This window comes from Lepisma saccharinum, chromosome 2, assembly GCF_977018435.1.
Source record: "Lepisma saccharinum chromosome 2, izLepSacc3.1, whole genome shotgun sequence".
NCBI lineage: Eukaryota > Metazoa > Arthropoda > Insecta > Zygentoma > Lepismatidae > Lepisma > Lepisma saccharinum.
The window spans coordinates 182251800-182273891 of NC_139230.1; the positions used below are offsets into that span (position 1 = coordinate 182251800).

Here is a 22092-nt window from a genome sequence, read left to right on the forward strand (position 1 = left end):
TGTGTATTGTTACAATGTCTTGTACTTTTTGTCGAGGTAGGGGGGAGCCGAACCTGGCCCCCCATCTTTTTCTTCAAAAATTTTGGAATTTTCAGTTTCCTCCTTTACGCTCCCTTCATATATACGCTGAATGTGCATAAATTTTATATAGTCCGAATCTATGGTTCATTCAGAGTAAAACAATTTGTCTACGGCAATTAGCGTCTGATCTACAGTAACTTTTATAACATTTTGCTGAAAATCTGCTCGGGCAGCAAGGGGGTACATGTGAAAGAGGCTCGGGTGGCTAAAGGTTAAAAAATTAGAAAGGGGTAACATTTTTGAGCAGACCATCAGCTTTATAAAATGAATTTACCATGCTCTAGTCTCACAACAGTTGAGAACCACTACAGAAGGCTTGCTCCGTGACTATGTTTAGCATTTTCATCAAATTATACATGATAGACTTGAAAGCCAAATAAAAATGTAAAGGGGTTTGATACTAGATTCTTTATGTTAGATAATTCATACTTCATTTTTGTGCGACTTACTCACTTTTACATATATTCTTTTCATATACGAAAGAATATTTATGTTAGATATACTATATTGAAGAAAAATGTACTTTGCGGTGGTCTAGTTTAGCCACGCGGGAAACTCTGGTTCGATTTCTGGGGTGGGTGATCTAAGGTCAGAATTTTTTCAGCTTTGTCCCCGCATAGAGCAGGTCTGGGCTCACCCAGGCTCAAATCAATGGGTACCTGGGGGATAAAGATGGCCGAAGTGTGGTGTTGATCACATTACATCCAAAATGGAATAAATCAAGAATATGTGGGACCTTACCACCACATCCCCTAAAATGTGCCTTCATGGCATGGGGAATTTGACCGTTACCTTGCCTAAGAGTGTTAAAAGATGTAGCAATATTTTCTTTCTTTCTTATTTTCTTTTTGCGTTGTATGTACATTCATATGCCAAATTCAAACATTGAAAATTATATTAGTATACTATTAAATTATATTTACTACATACACACAAACTACTCTAAGTTATGTTTCAGTTATGTGGGTGTGCATATCCTATGTAGATATACAGGGTGTTAATTTTAACTTGACATGAAAATAGCGGGAGTGATATGCATGTGAGAAAAATTTGGTCCAAACAAACCATGATCCTTGTCGGGGGGGAAAGTTAATGGCGTACAAATGAACCCCCGCACAGGGCCCCCCTCGGGGGCAGGGGGGGCACGTTTTTTTTTTTTTTTTTTTAAATAGGAACCCCCGAATTTTGTTTCATTTTGGGATTCACGGAGTCAAAATAAATAATAATTATGCTTGACATGGGTGCAACAACATGCGAAATAAAAAAGATATGGCCATGTGTATGTTTGGAAACACGTAAATGTCATGCATGGAAAAACGGTAACAGGCCCCCACGAAAATACGAAGAATGGCATGTGCAGAGGAAAATTTCATTGCTGTCGATGGTGTCATTGAAGAGTGGAAGAAGTACCAAAAGAAGAGTGCGGAGGGGATAGGGGGAGGGGGCAGCATGCAACGAACAAAGTGGAAATACATCTGCTGGATTAATGCAGATGCCAAGGATATGAGGGAAACAAAATAACGAACTGTGCCTGTGCCAGAAAAGTGAAGGGGTAGGGGATGTAAATCGTGTTTCCAGAACTCACGCGAAGAGTATGTTATCGCCACCGACATTGTCGGATCAGCTGTGTTATCAGACGCCAGCCACACGTAAGGTACAAACTAGGCCATTTGACCTTGCGCTGAAGTCAGCTCTCTGTGCCCGTGTTTGCTTGGGGAAATAGGTGGTTATTGGGCGTGAGTGCTTCAGAAGGTTAGTTGACGTGCCCGTGTTCGAAGTGAGTGCAGGGTAAAAATGCAGGTATACCTAGGACGATGGAGCATGTATCTGTGGAAGACAGAATTGAAATGATATTCATGTATGGGGAATGTCGACGGAATGTGGACAATGCTGTCACCGAATATGCCAGACGCTATCCGAACAGAGTGCGTTCGCGGTCAACTTTTGCCAGGGTTGTCAAGCAATTTGCAACAGTAGAAAGCGTGTGTCCGCAACAAAGACGGCGTCGAAGACTGTCACTGGGGAAAATAATGAAATTGCTGTATTAGCTGCAGTGGCGTATGATCCCCATTCCAGCATGCGTAACATAGCTCGCCTGAGTGGGATGTCCCATGTCAGTGTTTGGAACATACTCAAGAGGCACAAGTTTCACCCGTACCATGTGTCCCTGCACCAGGAACTTCATGGTGATGATTTCCGTGCACGGATGGTGTTTTGTGAATGGGCACGTGGACAAATAGCTACATTGAAATCCGGCATTCTTTCGGGACGTTCTGTTCTCCGACGAAGCAACATTCACAAACCATGGCCAGGTTAACCGGCACAACATGCACTACTGGAGTGCCGACAACTCACACTGGTTGCGTGAAGTTGAACATCAACGCCCGTGGTCAGTGAACGTATGGTGTGGCATCATGGGTGACAAACTCATTGGTCTGTTTTTCATTGACGGTACATTGAATGGGCGAAAGTATCGCAATTTCTTGCAGGACGAATTACCAATATTGCTGGAGGATCTAAGCCTTGCACAGCGACAGGCCATGTAGTATCAGCATGATGGTTGTCTGGTGCATTATGCTGCCATAGCTCGGGAAGTATTAATGCGCAAGTTCGATCATCGCTGGATCGGACGACGTGGGTCCTGTCCATTGGCCGGCTAGATCACCAGACCTTACTGCGCCAGATTTCTTTTTCTGGGGTTTTCTTAAAGGAATGGTGTATCAAACTGTACCCACAATGTGCAACGACATGATGCAACGAATACGAAATGCTTGCACACAAATTGATGCCGCCACACTTTTGCGTTGTGAACAGTCATTTCATGCAAGAATAAATAAATGCATCGACATTCATGGTCACCATTTCGAGCATTTGCTTGGGTAAGGCATGTATGCCCACGCACCACCCCACCCCCACAGGTGAGAGGCAAGGGGACTCACGTGAAACAAGCACCCCACACGTGAGAGGCAAGGGGACTCACGTGAAACAAGCACCCCACACGTGAGAGGCAAGGGGACTCACGTGAAACAAGCACCCCACAGGTGAGAGGCAAGGAAACTCCCTTGAAACAAGCACCCCACAGGTTCGAGGGTAATAGTATTTGCATTCCATCCTTCCCATCTCCTACACTTTTCTGGCATCCCTGAATACGTTTTTGTGTTTCCCTCATCTCCATGCCATCTGCATTAATCCAGCAGATGTATTTCCACTTTGTTCGTTGCATGCTGCAACCTCCCCCTATCCCCTCCGCACTCTTCTTTTGGTACTTCTTCCACTCTTCAATGACACCATCGACAGCAATGAAATTTTCCTCTGCACACGCCATTCTTCGTATTTTCGTGGGGGCCTGTTACCGTTTTTCCATGCATGACATTTACGTGTTTCCAAACATACACATGGCCATATCTTTTTTATTTCGCATGTTGTTGCACCCATGTCAAGCATAATTATTATTTATTTTGACTCCGTGAATCCCAAATTGAAACAAAATTCGGGGGTTCCTATTTGAAAAAAAAAAAAAACGTGCCCCCCTGCACCCCCAGGGGGGCTCATTTGTACGCCATTAACTTTCCCCCCCGACAAGGATCATGGTTTGTTTGGACCAAATTTTCCTCACATGCATATCACTCCCGCTATTTTCATATGTCAAATTAAAATTAACACCCTGTATTTAATAAGCCTACCGCAATATGATGATAACACTTGTGAAAAAAAACATCCATTTTTAAAAAGCCTGCATTTTGCAACTACTGTTTATCTAGCTATGAATTCAATGTTAACAGTTGCATTTTAAATTTAGACATGAGTATCTTCTTACAACAGAGAGATAAATGAAAGCTATGAACAAGAAAAATGCACTCAGTAATGTATTTCCACAGATTTGAAGCACTTTGGGTTAAAAAGCCGAAAAAAGCCTAACCCAAAAAGCCACGGAAAAAAACGTTTTTTTCCCCGACCACTTCCAATGCTAGTATTTACATTAATGATTTAAAACAGATAAGTGCAGTACAACAAATTTAGGCGCATACAGAAGAATTCATGTGTATATAGCATACACTTTCCCAAAATATTTTACCCACAAACCTGTGGTGAATGGTATATGCAAAATAATTCCGACAACATGAAATCACAGGCATAAATACAAATGATGCTCTTGAGTTTGTCAACGTTCACAGGAAAATATCGTAAACATCATTTAAAATTGCTTCAGAGTTGTTGTTTTTTCTTCTTCTTCTATCAGAACGTTTTTGCATCACAGAACAAAACAGCGCCACCCTGGCAGCAATTGAGTGCACACCTCCCATCACACAGGAGCAAAATCATCGGTATTTTTTGTGCAAGAAATAATTGAAAGTAAATTCCTCAAAAATCGTGTCCGGGATTCAAAACTACAATGAACACATGCTAGCAATTCATGGGCACTGTACATAACTTGTATATCAACAGGTGTAAATACAAATTACACCCATGAGTTTATCCACTTTTGCGGGAAAATATCAACAACTTACTTCATTTTAAAGTTGGTTCTGCAGTATTTTTTGCCTTCTATCAGAACATTTTGCTTGATGGAACCAAGCAGTGCCATTCTGGTGGTGATCGAGTGCACACCTCCCATCACACAGGAGCAAAATAATTGGTATTTTTTATGCGAGAATCTCAAAAGACGTTTCAGTGTTAGAAAGTTGTCATGAGCAGATGATAGCGATCATGAACAGGCGCTAGCGATTCTTGCTCACTGCATAGAACACATATTACCAACAGGCATAAATACAAATTACATCCATGTTTTTTTCAATGTTTGCAGGAAAGCATCACAAATATCTTCATTAAAAATGGCTTCCATGATGTAAAACATTTACTATCAAGTGTTTCTACCTTCTTTTTTTTATTCTCGTATGTGTATGTTAGGCAGCCAGGTTGGATTTCTTTAGCATTAATAATTAAAAACAAAAAAAAACAACATGTATGCAAGTAAAATTACTGTTCTCATGATGTTTCACATTTTATTGGAGTGTCTTGTGCTGCCAAGCAAACTGGCGCCATTGTGGTGGTGGTGATCGATTGTGTACATGTTCCATATAATCAGTATTTGTCCTGCCAGAAATAATGGAAAATAACTTCCAGAGCCAGTTTTGAAGGCTTAACACAGGAAAAAGGGGGGAGGGGGGCTTGCTAGAATTGGTGACTTACTGTATACACTTATAACGGACACAAATTTTGGTAAATAAAAACTGAGGAGAGCGGTAAAAAAAATAGATCGGTGGTATATACCAGCAGTGAAAACAATTTTTCAGTACACTCCTTTGAATGGTGGGAGAATACAAAAAAAAACCTGCAAATTAAGTTTTGTGATCAGCATCTGCTTGTGCCTTATTGAATTTTTGAAGACAATATTATTTCAAATATGTTATATATTCTCAAGTCTAACAATAAATATATTTAGAAAATGGCGAACACTCATTTAGTTGCATTTCAGACAAGCGACACATGTGTGTAAGAAACAAACCTTCATAAATAAATGCAACATTTCAAACCGTAGTGACATGACAAGTTGCATGTGTTTCTCAATATGGTGCATGGTGTCTCCTTGGTCTGTTTTGCTTTATACTGAAGGGACCCTCGTTGCATGAGGATATTACCAGTCAGTTCAGGCCTGATGTAGGCTATCATACTACTATGGCGTGAAACATTGTTGTTGATTGGCTCAAACTCAAGTGGCATGCATCTCGTGTCACTTGCTGCCTAAGTCTGTTGTTCGCACATACTTATGGATAGGGACCTTGAATTCTTTTTAATACGACAACACCAAAAAATGTTTAATGCTGCAAAACAAGAAAAATAGTGTTGATGTATGTGCAGTGGCATGTTGTGAATGGATTTGCATCCATTCTAAATTACGAAATATCACAATTATGAACACTTTTGTGAATATCAACACGTTTTGTGCTTTAAAAACTAAAAATACCATGAAAATCCACCACTTGTGTTTTGTGTGCATGCCTACCACATTTACAGATGCGTAATGTGCATGCCTTCAAAAATTTTGTGCAAAAGGAAAGTATGGTGCGTGTGATATGAAATAATACCAAAAGCTACATGAAACCACATGTAAATACGTTTCCCACGACTTTGCACCTTATTTGGTAACATTTTGCACCATTGAGGAAAATGGTGAAGACCTGAGGGGAGATAGAACATGCACTTACAGCCAGACGGGAGTTGTAACATCGCTAGTTACTAGGGATGGACGATATCGGAAATTTGATATCGCCACATATCAAGAAAATATCATCACAGACGAAATTATATTTCTCATTTCGTGATATCGATGATATACAGGGTGACAATTAATGAACTATATGACATAAAACGGAAATTAGTGACAAACCACGTAGTACACAAACTGTATTGCACATGTAAACGGCACTACAGACATTCGGATTTAGGTTATGACATGTTCGATATGTCTGCCATCTCTGGCGATGATGTGGGCAGACGAACAGCAAAATTCTGCATGACCCGCTGAAGTGTCGAAACATCGATGTTGTCGGTGACCTCCTGAATGGCAGTTTTCAGCTCGGCAATGGTTTTGGGGTTATTTCTGTACACCTTGTCCTTAACATAGCCCCACAAAAATGAGTCACGTGTGTTCAGATCCGGGGAATATGGCGGCCAAACGAGTCCCCTTCCACTGGGCTCTGGGTACCCCAGAGCCAGAATGCGGTCCCCAAAATACTCCTGACCGTGACATTTTCACTTGCAAATGGTCGACATCAACACATTGCGTGCACATACACATACGAATTCCCATCATGCCCTGTGGCCAGCCACGCAGTTTGGACGTCATCAAGCGAACCGTTCAGAAATTATGACTGTTTTATTTCATATAGTTCATTGTCACCCTGTATCATCTTCACAATATATATTGCCAAAATATCGTAATGATATATCATCTAGTTGATATCACCTGGTCGATATTTTTTCAATATCGTGATATATTGTCTTGACGATATATGGCCCAACACTAGTAGTTACCCGCGCGAGAAGCATTTTACGTCACCAAGTAAAGTAAGGCAGTTCTAACGGACATCGAGTGTGCATCTGCTGTCACTTGGAAGCCATAACCAGCATTTGTCGCTCGAGAAAAGTTTTGTTACCAAACGAAGTAGCGTGATTTCAGCGAGGATCAACATGAACCTACTGTTACTGAAGCCGCAAGGTAAATAGTTGTGGTGCCCTTTTTAGGAATGCCGGGAAAAAGGTGGGTTTTACGAAATTCTTCCCTTGCGGACGCGACTGTTTGTGAGTGGCGCGATTTTGTCGAGGCTCGACACACACCTACCGTCGCACGGAAGTCTTAAGATAGGTATATGTTGTCAGTGGCGTGCCGAAGATTTTCGAAAGCAGGGGTTCTGTATACTTTTTTTTAGTAATTCGCCCTCATTTTGCCATCTTAACCTGCTTTCGGAGTTCTTTTTTCTTTAATATTGGTCCAAATGGGGGGGGAGGGGTTGCAAAATCCATCAACGCCCTCTTTGGCATGCCACTGTTTGTTGTGTGTGAAGTGTAGGGGTGTGCAGTATCCCGATAAGTCGGGATCGGGAAAAAAATTCCCATCCTATCCAGACTTCGGGAAATGACTTCCCAACTTTTCGTGATCCCGAGCAGTCGGGAAATACCGAATGGTCATTTTAAAAAGTCTATAATTCTCGAAGTTTTCTGCATTGTTAAGTTTGTGGAACTTATCGCAAATCGTTAGTTTTTATTCCAGAAATGCAAAAACAATCACTTAAAGTGAAAACTACGTTTAGAATTTAAGATTTCCAGAGCTTCGGGAAATTTCGAACATTTCTCATCCCGAGAATTTCCAGACTTTGTCGGGAAATTGCAAATCTCTCCCGTCCTGAATGTCGGGATTTACAAAATTTCCCACCAGACCCAAAAAATTCTGTCCCACACACCCCTAGTGAAGTGTTTTGCGTTACCTAACGAACTGACTCGATGCGCACGTACCATCACATGGGAGTCATAAAATCGGCATTTGTCTTGCAATAAACTTGTTTTTCCTTTGTTACCAAGCAATGTGGCGCAGTTCTAGCGAAGATAAAGTGTGCACCTATCGTCAGATGGGAGCTGCAATGTCAGTATTGCTTGCACGGAAATACCTATTGAAGTGGCGCGATATATGTGGAGATAGCCAACCTCCGTGACCGAGTTGTTAGCACAGTGAACTATGTCACTAGGGGTCCCGGGTTTGAATCCTGGCGTTGGCATGGTTGTTCTTTCTGAGTGTCTCTTCATTAATTTCACCATACTATTATTACTCATTCTCGTCGCCAAAAATGACAAATGTGATGCTAAAATAACTTTTAAAAATTAAGTTACGCGTAGATAGGAGGAGTAGGGGTGTAGGTTACCCACTGTCACGAGAACGATAACATCGGTATTTGTTGTGTGAGAGACGTTTAACTGAAAGTAGAACTTTTTTGTCAGAAATCCAGTACATGCCTACAGTCACACAGGAGTAGTAACATCGTTACTTGTTGCACGACAAATGATTTGCGTACCGAGCAAAGTGGCACAATTTTTTTAGAGATTGATTTGTCCTAGTCCCGGGTTCGATTCCCAGTGCGATATCTAAAATCTCGACAATTTTATCTGACTCTGATCGCAAAAACCATAAACTGAGACGATGGGTCTCGATCTGACTATGCATCAGACAATGAAAAAAGTCGAAAAGTGTCTGGTCTTGGTACTCCATGTGCTATTTACGACGGGGGAAGGGTGTATTCAGTTTACAACTGCAATTATCCTTCTTTTAATTGATTAATTTTACTTCGTGCACAGTAAGACTTAAAACTGTGGTTTATATTTGTTTTCACCTCTTTCACACATTACCATGAAAGTCGCAACAATTGCGATTCCTAAGAAATTTGTTTGCATTGACTTCGAATGGATTTGCGTGGACTTGTCAGTCGCCACACCAGCACCATGTAGCCAGTTGTTTATGTTTGTTCAGTTGCTATGCAGCTTGCTGAAAAGGGATGGAACTGAGAGCGCACGTTTGTTTACGGTTTGGCTTCGCGGGAGGGTAATTCATTCTCCAAGTCTTTCTTATCTTATTTTACTCGTCTCAGACAGACTAATTCTGAAATCGTTGCTACAACTAGCAAACTGAATGTAACTGGCAGCTGTGAAGAGATTAAGAGGAAAAAAAATTCAGCTTGACAAGCATGGCAATTAGCAAAGTTTACGAGGGGAAACTATGTGCATAAAAAATCACAATTTGCATCTTTTTCCGATGTGATCTAAGATATTTTTTTTTTACAACTGCTAGTAGTAGGTTATTTTAGACAACTGTTTTGTCACAAATCGGCAGTGTAAACACACGGCCTCGATTGCTGGTTTTTGCATGTTTCCTACTTAATTCGATGATATTTCGCAGCTATTTCGCGAAAAGGCATTCATTTAATGGAAAAGCACACATTTCGCGTTACTTCACAAATAGAACTTGCACATATTTCATCATTGGTGATGTAGTTATTCAGAATGTTAGAAATTGCAACGTTTCTTCACATTTTCGCATTTTCATGCATCACGAAAATTCAATGTCCCTACTCATAAGTAAGGTATATAGTACTCTTTTTCTTTCAGTGTGCACCTAATTTTACAATGTTAATTATCTTTCAATAATATGTTTTTCTCAGTTGTACGTTTTTCCCCTTCTATCCCATATCATTGAGATTTCACTGTATTTGTTTCTTTGTTATGCAAATATATTACATTCGTAAATTAAAATAAACTCACCTGCTCCTATGCCCATCATGCTAAAATTTTTCAACAGTTCACAGCCAATTGCACCAGCACCAACTACAAAGTATTTCAGAGAACCTAATTTCTTCTGGAAGTTTTCACCAAAGACCATTATTTGAGAGTCATATCTGCAGTCAACCTGTGGAAGAAACAAGCTTCAATGTAAACTTTTGTAAGCTGTGTGCATATGTATAGACATATGGATGGGAAAGTAATCAGTATTGGCCAATACAGTTAAACCTGTACAAGGGGACTGCCAGGAATGATGGTGGGGTGGGAGAAGGGGTCACATCATTGGTATAAAACTCATTAAGTTGCAGCAGAATGATTAAGAATTAGTATTAATTTGTTCAATCACAATAGTTATAAACTTATAACACACCATTATTATTATATCCTGAGAGAGACTATTTCCACATGATATACTGCATAAGGGTCATTCAACAAGGTCCTTAATCTTACATTTTTTGATTTGTTGGAAATTTTTTACTGAAAGGGCCACCTGAGGTAAGAAAATATGCAAAGTTGCAGATTGTATTTCCGAAATTACAGGGGTGCAAAAATTGCTATTTTGATAATTTTTAATCAACATCTTGCCAACTTTAAATTGCAATATTCAGCAATCAGGGCCATTATAGAAGTGATTCAGACGGCATTCAATTCACATGAGATATTGCATGCCTATGTCACAGTAAAAAAATAATTGAAGGTGGTGTACAGAAAATTTTTGTAGCCATTTTCTTAAAAACGGGTATTTTAATGGTTTTAAAAAATATATATAGTATACATCATACATGCACTATTACGCAAAAACTGTACAAAATTTGTAAATGGGATGCCATTGAGGTCTGGGGTTATGTTAGATTTAGGTTAGGTAATGCATAATAACATATTTTAATAGACAAATTACTTTAATTCAAAAGTAGTAAAACTATAACAGAAATTAAAATTTAATATAAACACACTATTGTTTGAATTACAACATACATGAAGGTGATATTTATATTCCCAGTTCTTAGAAATACACTTTTCAAAGTCCGGTCCCATAGACAACTCCATAGCGAAATTTGGAAAGAGGGTTGTTTCAATCTGAAGTGTTTAATTATTCAATGTAGCATGCATTGTTCAGGCTGTACACTGGTACAATTTTAATTGGTAGCAAAAAATACCATGCAGTACTGGGTATATTAAGAACTGATGACAATAATTACAGGCTAAGGAAGCAAGTAAAAAACATGAACATATGGTGCACCCCCAGCAGACCACTAGAAAAGGCTAAACACGCACAAATGAGAATCATGCTACAGCACATGCTTCACACCATGCCACTGCACATGTGACACAGTCATATTTTTTACTCGTTTACTTTCATTGCAGTTATTGTCATCAATTCCCAACATACCCAGTACTGTATGGCATTGCGAAAGCCTCAAGTATTCCAGGCCAAGCATGTGGGGCTCATACAAAATGAACTGTGCACAGTATGTTGAAAATTCAAGCATTTTAAGACAAACTCACCAATTTCCAACAACTTTCCCCTCTTTCCATTTTTTGCTATGTTCTTCAAGACCTTTCCAACGCTGTATGAATGACTTCTATAGGTGCCATGATTGTCGAAATATTGCAATTTAAAGTTCACAAGATATTGAGAAACAAAAAGAAGTCAAAATGGCACTTTTCGCACCCCTGTAATTTCTGAAATACAATCTGCAACTTTGCATATTTTCTTACCTCGGGTAACCCTTTCAGTATGCCAAATTACAAATCAATCAAAATATGTGAGGTTGATAATTGCGAAAATTATGTAAGTTTTATTGCATATATGAATATAGAAATACAGGGTAATTCAAAATGAATGGTGCAACTTTACACAGTTATTATGACGTTACTATTTATGATAGAAAATCAGACAAGGCATCAATATAAAGAAAAACTCTGGAAGTTTTATTCACACTTAGCGGGCTTATTCTGCTCAGACGATGCTCCACCAGGATCGGCAGTGTCGCAAAATGGCTAATGACCAGTAGAAGACATATTGTGTGATGGAGCTATTGAGAACTGCTTCGATCACAATGGTGCAAAGACATTTCCGCATGTTTTTCGGAAGTAATGAATATGTTTCACCCTTATGACCAAAATTACAACTGTGAATTGTAAGTGCCTTCGAAAGCGTTGACAACTTGCTGTCTCGTGCACAAGCAAGTATTTAATTATTGTTTGGACCTTTTCCGCATTACATGTGATTCCCATGTTGAATCTTTATAATGTGAGTCATGTGAGTAATGCTCTTCTTTATATTGATGCCTTGTCTGATTTTCTATCACATAACGTCATAATAACTGTGTAAAGTTGCACCATTAATTTTGAATTACCCTGTAAAATATATTTCTTATATACAACTGCTATCAGGGTAAATTTTAAGGGGAAAAAAGTACATATATCATTATTCTTCCTCTTCTAATTTCAACACCCAAATGCTTTTACCTGCATAACCTAATTGGCATATAGTTTACTTGATCAATACTGAACAAAACAACAAACAATTCATAAATCTACCATTCTTAGTTTCAGAGATATTTGTTGTTGATCACCTAGAACCAGGGGTAGACAAAATTAAAAATAATTCACACACCATTCCCTTTTTCTCAGGAGCTATCACCTTTCTTTTCTGCAAATATGGGCTAAGAAAACATTGTACCCAACTAAGATAAAGCTACACATTTTGAAATGTAATCATAGAACATTTAATTTATTAATTAATACAAGGTTGGATTAAAAGTAAGTAATTTTTGTGCCCGAGTGGCCTTCCTAAATATGGCTGAACCAGTAACAGCACAAATAACTATGCAACACATTCTAATGTATGGCCGACCAACTCTACCATATCATTGCAGATTTTAAAATTCAGCTAGGAACATAGCAAAAGTTTATAATGACATGTTTATTATCCCAATTTAATAACACTAGATACAGAAAACACACAAAATTAAAAAACACATACTGTACTAGTTATTTTAAAAAAGTTATTGAAATTTCTACAAGCAAACTTGAAATACTTAAATAAAATAAAACTGAATTTCAAAATTCAGGTGCCAGGTGAAAATTTTCAGACATCATTATGACCGGGTATCCTGTATTTGTGTGCATCTGCCTGTAACATTGAATTTATGAGCAAAACATAATTTCAAATTTCTGTCTAAAGGCTGCTTTGGCACTAAGGCTAACCAGGAAAACAGATAGACTTGGGAGCTTAAAGGTTAATGAACCATTCATGATCATCTAGTTACATTTGCAATTTTATACTGGATCTATATTGGTCATTTTATGCTGGTAATTTACCAGTAAAATTTCACATTGATTCATCCCTAATATTTACCAATAACTAAATTAAAAGTTGGAAAGTTTTAGAAGAACCTGATTATTCATTCATCTTTTTAACACATTGGGGTCTCACGACGAGCAAAGCCTGCAGTGCACTTGAAGTCAATGTGGACGAACGACGGGCATGGCCCGTCCTGCAGTATGCAATCGCTTTGCCGATTGAACTACGGGCTATATTTGTAGTTAGTCTCATGTGCGTGTTCATTCAAGCCTCTTTGTTGATATTCCGACCGCTATGTGACTCATGTGCTATTTTTATCTCACACCTGCGACTGTTTGTTGCCGGGTTGATGTAGGTTGCATTGTTTAGAATGGCGTCGTTAGATCCAGACTGCATAGCGGAAATTTTGCATGAGGATTCCGCCTCCGAGTTTGAAGTTAGCAACAATTTTGATGATGCAGATGAATTTGAAGATTTGGAAGGTAGGTTATATTCATAATAATTAATTGTTGACAATATAAACAGTGTTGCAAACTCTAGTATTTTATGAATGAAGTGAGAAGAGGTAATTTTTTTGGGTCTATTCATCTTGCCTCTTGCTTGATTCTCCTACATGCACTGATGTATTTTTAGTTTTTCCATTTATTATTTTGTATAGTGTATGTCAAATGAAAATTTATTTTATTTATTTAGTTTATTTATTAATTTTTACAGATGACGCAGAACCAACTGATACATCATCTGGTCCTGTCCTGCAGCCACTTTTTCATACAAAAGCTAATTACCTGTAATTTGTAATTATTTTTTGTTATGTGCACATAAGAAGTATTCTTATGCAAGATTCAAAAGATGTATTGATAGTTTATGTAGTTAATTATTGAAATTTCCAGATTACGAACTTAAAATATTTCAATATTAACATTTGTTACAATGTTGTACTTTTTTTTCACAAAACATTGCTGAAAAAAATATTCAAAAATGTCTGAAAATGAAAAGAAAATTTAACAAATTTTTGTTCATTGAAAAGAGGAAGTTTTGTAGATTTAAGAAATGTCTGGTAAATAAAAACAAATTAAAAATATTTTTTTCTATGATTTTTTGAAAAACAACAAAAACCGCAGACCAGAGGTAAAAATGCTGTATTATGAGGCCAGACCCGAATGTGTTAATTAATGTAAGTGAATATTACTCTGTATTTCAAAATTTATTTTACGAAGCATGGAACATGAATGGTTCCTAAAACAATAATAAAATTACAGAAATGTGTATTCAATTAAGACTATTCATAAAAAATATTAGATCAGTAAAATTATCAGCTTCTTTTCAAAATACACGATACTGACAGGTTATCAATTCAGTATCAATTAAAGTCTCATTCCCACTAAAAAGTTTGGAGTATTACGTAAAGCAAACTACTGGTACTTAAAATAATAGATGAGCATATCTTCTGGAACAAAATATTTTGGTGAGCCTGGCTTTAATACACATTGTGTCCCGCTTATACGTATAATAAAAGAAAAATTCATAACTTCCAAACAAACTGTCAGAATGATGTGATTCTTGTTTCATTTTAAAGAATGACTCAGATTTTTTTTTAGCAACACATTCAGTGCCATAATGTCTTGAAAACTGATATTATCCATTTCTCAGTAGCCACTAGTCATGTGGTCGCCACAAGAAAAGGTGTTTTGTGTTTTAACATTGTCTGAAGTGAAGTCTGAGACTCTTGTGCGGAGACTATTTCGTGCACGTTATGGTTTAGATGCTAAAGTAGTAGTTCCATCGTACATTTCAATAAAGAAATGGGAAAAACAGTTACGTGAAAACGGTTCTTTGTTGCCGATAAGAGGCAAGCATTCAAAAAGGAAAGTGTCTGATGAGAATGTGGAGCGTGTTCATGCCTCACTTAGCCCGAGTCCAAGGAAATCTATACGCCAAGCTAGCAGGCAACTACAAATTCCTACATCTACAATACACAGGGTACTCCACAATTGACTGCGCCTTCATGCATACAAAATTCAACTTCATCAGCACATAAAACCTGGTGACAAGCCTATCAGGGTTCAATTTGCTAACAAAATGCTTAGGAAAATTGATCAGGATGATTTATTCTTGGACAGTGTTTGCTTTTTGGATGAGACCACCTTCCATGTTAGCGGTCATGTTAACCAACACAATTGTAGGATATGGGGTTCCGAAAATCCTCACGAGGTTCGTGTGAGACAACAAGATTCTCTGAAATTGAACATGTGGTGCGGTGTGATGATGACCAAAATCATCGGTTGCCCAAGGGAACAGTGAATTACAACAATTACCTGGACATGTTACAGCTTTTTGTTGAACCCCAACTTCCACCCGGGGGCATCCTGCAACAAGATGGAGCACCATGTCATTTCTCAAATCTTGTTAAGAGACTTCCTGGATGAGCATTTCAATGGAAAATTGAATTTTATTGAATGGCCCCCACAGTCACCAGACTTCACTGTGTGTGCTTTTTCTGGGGGGGGGGGGTATGTTAAGGACAAAGTTTACTGTACACCGGTTAGAGATTTGCAAGACTTGCATGAAAGAATTGCGGTTGCAGTAAGCAACATTACCCCGCACATGCTTCAAAACATGTGACTTGAGGCTGACAACTGGTTTGACATTTGCCATGCCACTAACGGTTCACATGTGGAAGTGGGCTAGTTTTCTTGATATGTAAAAAATATTTCTGAGTTGTTACATGTTTGTACAAAGTTTGTACAAAAAAATATTGGTAAGTAAAAAAGATGTGATTTTTTCTTTTATTATACGTATAAGCGGGACATGCCGTATAATTAACTGTATGGAACAATATTGTACAGCAAAAGGAATACCCAATCTGAAACAGGTATTTCAGAATAAATGCTACACTCATCTCTTTCAAATTAGAAATATTTATTCTCATATAAAACCAAGCAGACACAAAGGGTTGGTGTGGAATGTAATGCAACTTTTCTACACTGATTAAAATTCATAATTCAGTACTTACTGGTTGACACTGTTCTTCTGTCAAATCGCTTAAATCATCTGGAAGGCATTCAGTAGCATCAAAATATACCCATTGAAAAATGGGGGAAAATTTTCCACTAGTAGCTTTCATAACCTGTAAATCATTGTACGGTCTATATTAATGCATATATGTACACATATGGATATTTCGTGTCATTTGTAATGTTTATGGATGTGGAGTGACATGTTCTAACAAAGAGCATTATCTACTGGCAATGTGGCAAAACATGTTCTCACATAAGGCAACAGGCGATGCTGGTTGATGTACACTACACATTCGTAACTATCAAGACTATGCTTTGTTTTACAACTTTACAATTAAACTGTTTACATTTTGTTCATCTAAAGAAGCACCAACGATTATAGGACTTGTTTTCTTCATAACAATGAGGACACTACCAACTAGAGCTTTATAAGTTTTAAAACACTTCGGTCGGACCTGAAAATGCTTTATCTCACATAAAATATTTCTAAAATGGAAATCAAATTCTTTATTCATTGGGCTCTCTGGTTGAAATCCTCTTGCAAGGAAGCAATGAGAAGCCCAGAGTTCTTGAAGCATTGCTTTGATACCTCCCATTTCCTCACTGGGACCAGGGTTCTGTATCACACCATCAATCACTAACCAACAATAATACCACTACTCCATATGCAGAAAAACATTGTTGTGATTCAGAGCTACATTCCGTAAGCATTTGACATTTCACACATGAAATATGATGATTTCCCACAAACATTCCAACATGACAATGCCAGGTCTCAATTGAAACTCCTATCGCTTACAGTCTCCCATGCAGAAGCTAGAAACACATGCTACCACTTCAAATGTCTTATTTCATGTTTATTTTACCATATTTAACTTTTAACAGTGGAAGAATCTTAATGTATATTTTTCTGTATATCTAGTTAATGTAAAAAAAAATATTCACTCACCTCTTGAGCTACGATTCCTCCAATGACAGCATTAATTGGACAGATGTTTCCAGCACAGGTTTTAGCAAAAATCTTTACCAAATCCTCATCTAAAGATTCTACCTGTTTAATGTTTACTCCATTTAGTTTCTTTGCCAAGTCAATAAATTCTGAAGCATCAGTCTAAAAGAGAAATACAAAAGTCACAGTTCAATATTGGGACAAGGATGTCTTGTAATGAAACAAAATTATTTCCTATCACACATTTGCTTTTGGAAATACTATGATGAATAAAATGGCAAATATAATTTTCAAAATTTACCCTCATTACACAAAATAAAAATGTATATCTTAAAAGGGATATTCTTAATAATCACCTATGTAAAATGCAATCTTACCTTTCTAAAGTAATCTATTGTTAATCATATATCTTTTCCTTGGGAAGAATCAATATTCTTGTAATTAATTCTGTATAACTCACAAAATAATCAACTCAGGAAAAGGGTTGTTTTGGGAAATAAATTATGAATGTAATTTTTAAGAGAATATTTCCCATATTTTAATGTAGGATGTAGAAAAATGCACCTCTCACATTTGAAATAATCTAAAATGAAAATTATCTCACATTTTGTGTTGCTATGAAAAAGTAAATTTTCATGTCCCTATGTATAGCAATATTCAGTTGATTAGCAGCAGTCAAAATGTGCATCTAGTAATGTGTCCAGAAATTATCCTGATCAACAGGGGAAGGTGGTGTTGGTAAGTATGTAGTGTTTAATGTCATTAATCAATAAATGTATATTTTCTTTTTTTGAGCACCTTACCTCAAAAAGAAGCACACCTCACAAAGAGAATATCATATTCAAAAGGTGGACAAATGAACACAGTACCATTTAATGTATTAGTTAGCACTGTATCACAATGCGAAATTTCCAAGAAACAAAATTATGATCAAGATGAATTACTAATTAATGGAGAAACATTTAGGTCTAGGTCAGGACTCAAAGCTGGAATCTTCAGTGGTAAGATCATGAGTCAACTGCTCAATGGCTCAGCCATTAAGACAGCTTGAACAAAGTGGTATAAATAATTTGACCCCAAATATAAAACTGAGATCAGAAAGACACATGATATGTTGTATTGACGGGACCATGCAAATCAAGTGCATTACACAGGAAAACTTAAAATTCAAAATATAAGTCAATGGTCCACCATACAATTAAAATCCCCATCCAAATTGAACAATAAGAAACAGGTACAACACAATGTTCTAGAAAGGTCATACATGCCTTTAATTTTTACTCTCAAGAATTGCAATAATTATAAATAATGTACACTGGAAAAACTATGCAAAAAGGTGCACACACATCTTGATTTGAAAGAAAACACATACCTCACTCCATGACTTAGGCATCCTGTTGTTAAGTTTTACAAATTCTGATAATGTGTAAAACGCCAGATGAAGCTGATCACATCGATCAAATTTTGCAAAATCTGTTACTACATATTCTGGTTCTTCAAGAGCTTTCTGCAGTGGTGCAAAATGGAGTGTTTTTGGCATCTTTACTTGAACAACCGTTCCGCCATAAGAATACTCTGAATATGAACTTGTATCTCCAATACTGAATGTGTATGGTCCTGAAATGAAACAACGTGGCAATGAATTACTCAACTATAAATATGCAGTATGTATGAAAATAAGCATACATGCACATATACACTCTCACTTTCTCTCTCTTTCTCTCAACACACACACACACACACAAATTATGCAAAATTTAAAGTTTCTTTCATTTTGTACCAGTTTTAAGTGAAAAGCTGAATTCTGGGATTACATAAAAGGTGCTTTAACATTCTGATGTAATTTTTGTATGTTTTAAAACAACACTCTTGATAAATTGATGAATACAATATAAGTGCTTCAGATCTCACTTTAAACTGTATGTTCAGTCCCGATTAGCCTTTCTGCGCATGAAGTGGACTTAAAAGCAACAATTCAACTTACAAACTAAAATTAATAAATATTCTGAACAACTTTGGATTGTTACAATTTTCAAGCATTGTTATCAGTGGGAATCTGTAGGATTGATGGACTGATTTGGTGTTTTAAGTCCACTTTATGCACATAAAGGCTAATTGGGAGTGGACCTACAGTTTAAAGTGGAATCCAAACCACTATGTGCATCCACCGGGTAACAAACCCAGCACCACTTGGTTACATGGCGATGACACTACCACTGCGCCATCGGGGAGGCCCAGGAATCTGTAGGAGTATTGGCATAAATACGAGCATCAGTTTGAGGTAGTATTGGCTCAGTTCTATAAATCAGCAATTACCATACGAGGGGGTGCTGAAAAGTTCGTAGCCCAACCCAGAAGGAGTGCACGTAGAATGATGAAACTTTACAGTTTTAATGAACATATCTTGGTATGTACACATGCAAATTTTCATATTAATAACGGAATTATTAATGTGCTTTTCAGGCCCCTGAAATGATCATGTGTGCCCAGCCAGCGAATTTAACAAACATCGAGATCAGAGCTGTGATCAAATTTTTGTTCCACCAAGGAAAGTCGCCGAAGCAAATTCATGAGGAAATCAGTGGAACACTATGGGACTCTCCTCCATCATATGCAGTGGTGAAGAAGTGGGTGGCATAGTTTAAATGTGGCGATTTTGCAACAGATGATGCTCCACGTGCAGGAAGACCAAAAACAGTGACTGTCCCCAAAATCGTGGATGAAATTCATGACCTTTTTCTTGAAAATCGCAGAATCTCAGCAAAACGTGTGGCAGAGTTTATGGGCATTTCTCGGGAACACGTTGGTACCATAATTCATAATGAATTGGACATTTGCAAGCTCTCGGCAAAATGGGTTCCCAAAAATCTGTCATCAGATCAAAAGCGTGAAAGAGTGAGGACATCAAGGGAAGTCATTACCCATTTTGAACGTAATGCCGACCAATTTCTGTCACAAATATTAACCATGGATGAAACATGGTTGTACCACAACGATCCTGAAACTAAACAACAGTCAATGGAGTGGCGGCACTCAGGTTCCCCTCGCCCAAGAAGTTCAAGAGGCAGAAGTCGGCTGGGAAAGTGTTTGCAACATTCTTCTGGGATAAGGATGGAGTCGTACTCATAGACTACCTGCCCAAGGCCCAGACATTTAATGCAGAGTATTACTCTGCATTACTCACAAAATTGAAAGACAAATTGAAAGTGCAATGCCGCGGAAAAATGAAAAAAGGAATTCTGTTCCTGCAGGACAATACCCCTGTCCATCGAGCACTGCAAACACAACTGACATTGCATGATCTAGGGTTTCAATGTCTAGATCATCCCCCTTATTCCCCAGATCTAGCTCCGTCAGACTATTTCCTATTCCTCAAACTCAAACAACACTTGAAAGGACGCCATTTTGGATCTGATAAGGAGGTGATTAGTGCTATGGAACAGTGGTGTGTGGAACAGCCTTCACAATTTTTTTTCACTGGTCTGCAAAAATTGGAGCACCGTGCAAGGAAGTGTATTGAACTTCGGGGGGAGTATGTAGAATAACTGTAAAATTTCATCATTCCAGGTGCACTCCTTCTGGGTTGGGCTACGAACTTTTCAGCACCCCCTCGTACCTTTATATTTTTTTTTCTTTTCTTTTCAAAACACAACATCAAGATGATCCACAAACCGCCATCGAAAGTCAGAGGCTGACTTCGAAACCCTAAAGAGACGACCTGGGATAGAAGACACCCGGGGTTTACCATATCATCTGTTCCTGCGATAAAGCCTACATTGGACAAATGGGGAGGACAATAGGACAGTGTTGCAAAGAACACGCCAGCTACATCAAGAATTTTCATCCCGAAAAATCAGGGTTAGCAGAACATTCCATCCAGGAGGGACATAGAATTGACTTCACAACCACCGAGATCATCAATATATATCGTCAAATTACTGGGACCATCTCATCAAAGAAGCAATAGCCAATCACAGGTAAAGGAAAATCTCAACAGGGACACAAGACTTGAACTGGACCCAGTCTAGTTAGTGATAGTCAACTGGGAGTGCCGATGTCAGAGAAACGCCACCTACACTGGACCCCTAATGCACCAAATACATATAACTTCAACCTGACTTTTCTCTCCACTTCAATCCCTGAAGATGAGAGTGACGTTAGCTCTCGAAAGCTCGGAAGCATATCCAGAAATCACCTGGCTGATTGCTCAAGAAAACCTCTTCAGTATTCACTGCCAGGAAAGCTTCAATAATTATTTAATCCCTGAACAGTTGTACTTTCTAAATAATAAGGATGCTGGTAAATTATAAGGTTGTAAGAGTATTTATGTTTCTATATCAACATATTATTGTATAGAATAATTATTTCATTCTTAAGAGAGAAATATGAAGGCAGTATTTTGAACAAAAAAAATGATCAATGGCAATTTGTTTCTCACTGACTCTTTCTAGGATGATAATTTTCTTGAGGCTTGTGGATATCCAGAATTTCTGAATATCCAATAATTATAACATATTCAGATATCCCAATTCTTTAGATATGTGCCATTAAGATAAAATAATGCTTCAAAACAAAAGTTCCACAATAAAAGTATGTGCAACAATTTGAAAAATTACATCATAGAAAAATGATACCAGCAAGTTCTCGCTTTACTCAATTTAAGGCTCGGCTGGACCTTTGGCTGATGCGAAGGTAGTTTTATTCAAAATTTTCTCTTTCAAAAGCTGCTATGATATCCAAAATCCGAAAAATTTCATCTGCTTATAATTCCTTCTGGAGCATTCACATAAATCTTCATGTGGGTAACTTTCGCTGTTGCCTAGATATTTTCAATAATTTCATGATTACAAACTTGTGCATGACTGCTGGCACTTTTGTTTTTTCCGTTCAGTGGAAAATTCTCTACCCAG

General features: G+C 37.8%; 1 protein-coding gene across 4 annotated transcripts in view; it reads right to left on the minus strand.

Annotated features, from left to right (window-relative positions):
* LOC145984221 (ubiquitin-like modifier-activating enzyme 1) overlaps nucleotides 1-22092 on the minus strand; it is a 141254-nt gene that overhangs the window by 33512 nt on the left and 85650 nt on the right. For all 4 annotated transcript variants that reach the window (XM_083117781.1, XM_083117783.1, XM_083117782.1 and 1 more), the window contains 4 exons: nucleotides 18555-18799; nucleotides 17183-17344; nucleotides 16230-16343; nucleotides 9889-10033 (listed from right to left, as the gene is read on the minus strand). In XM_083117781.1, coding sequence (XP_082973907.1) covers nucleotides 9889-10033; nucleotides 16230-16343; nucleotides 17183-17344; nucleotides 18555-18799 — 666 coding nt within the window. The remainder of the gene's footprint in view (nucleotides 1-9888; nucleotides 10034-16229; nucleotides 16344-17182; nucleotides 17345-18554; nucleotides 18800-22092) is intronic.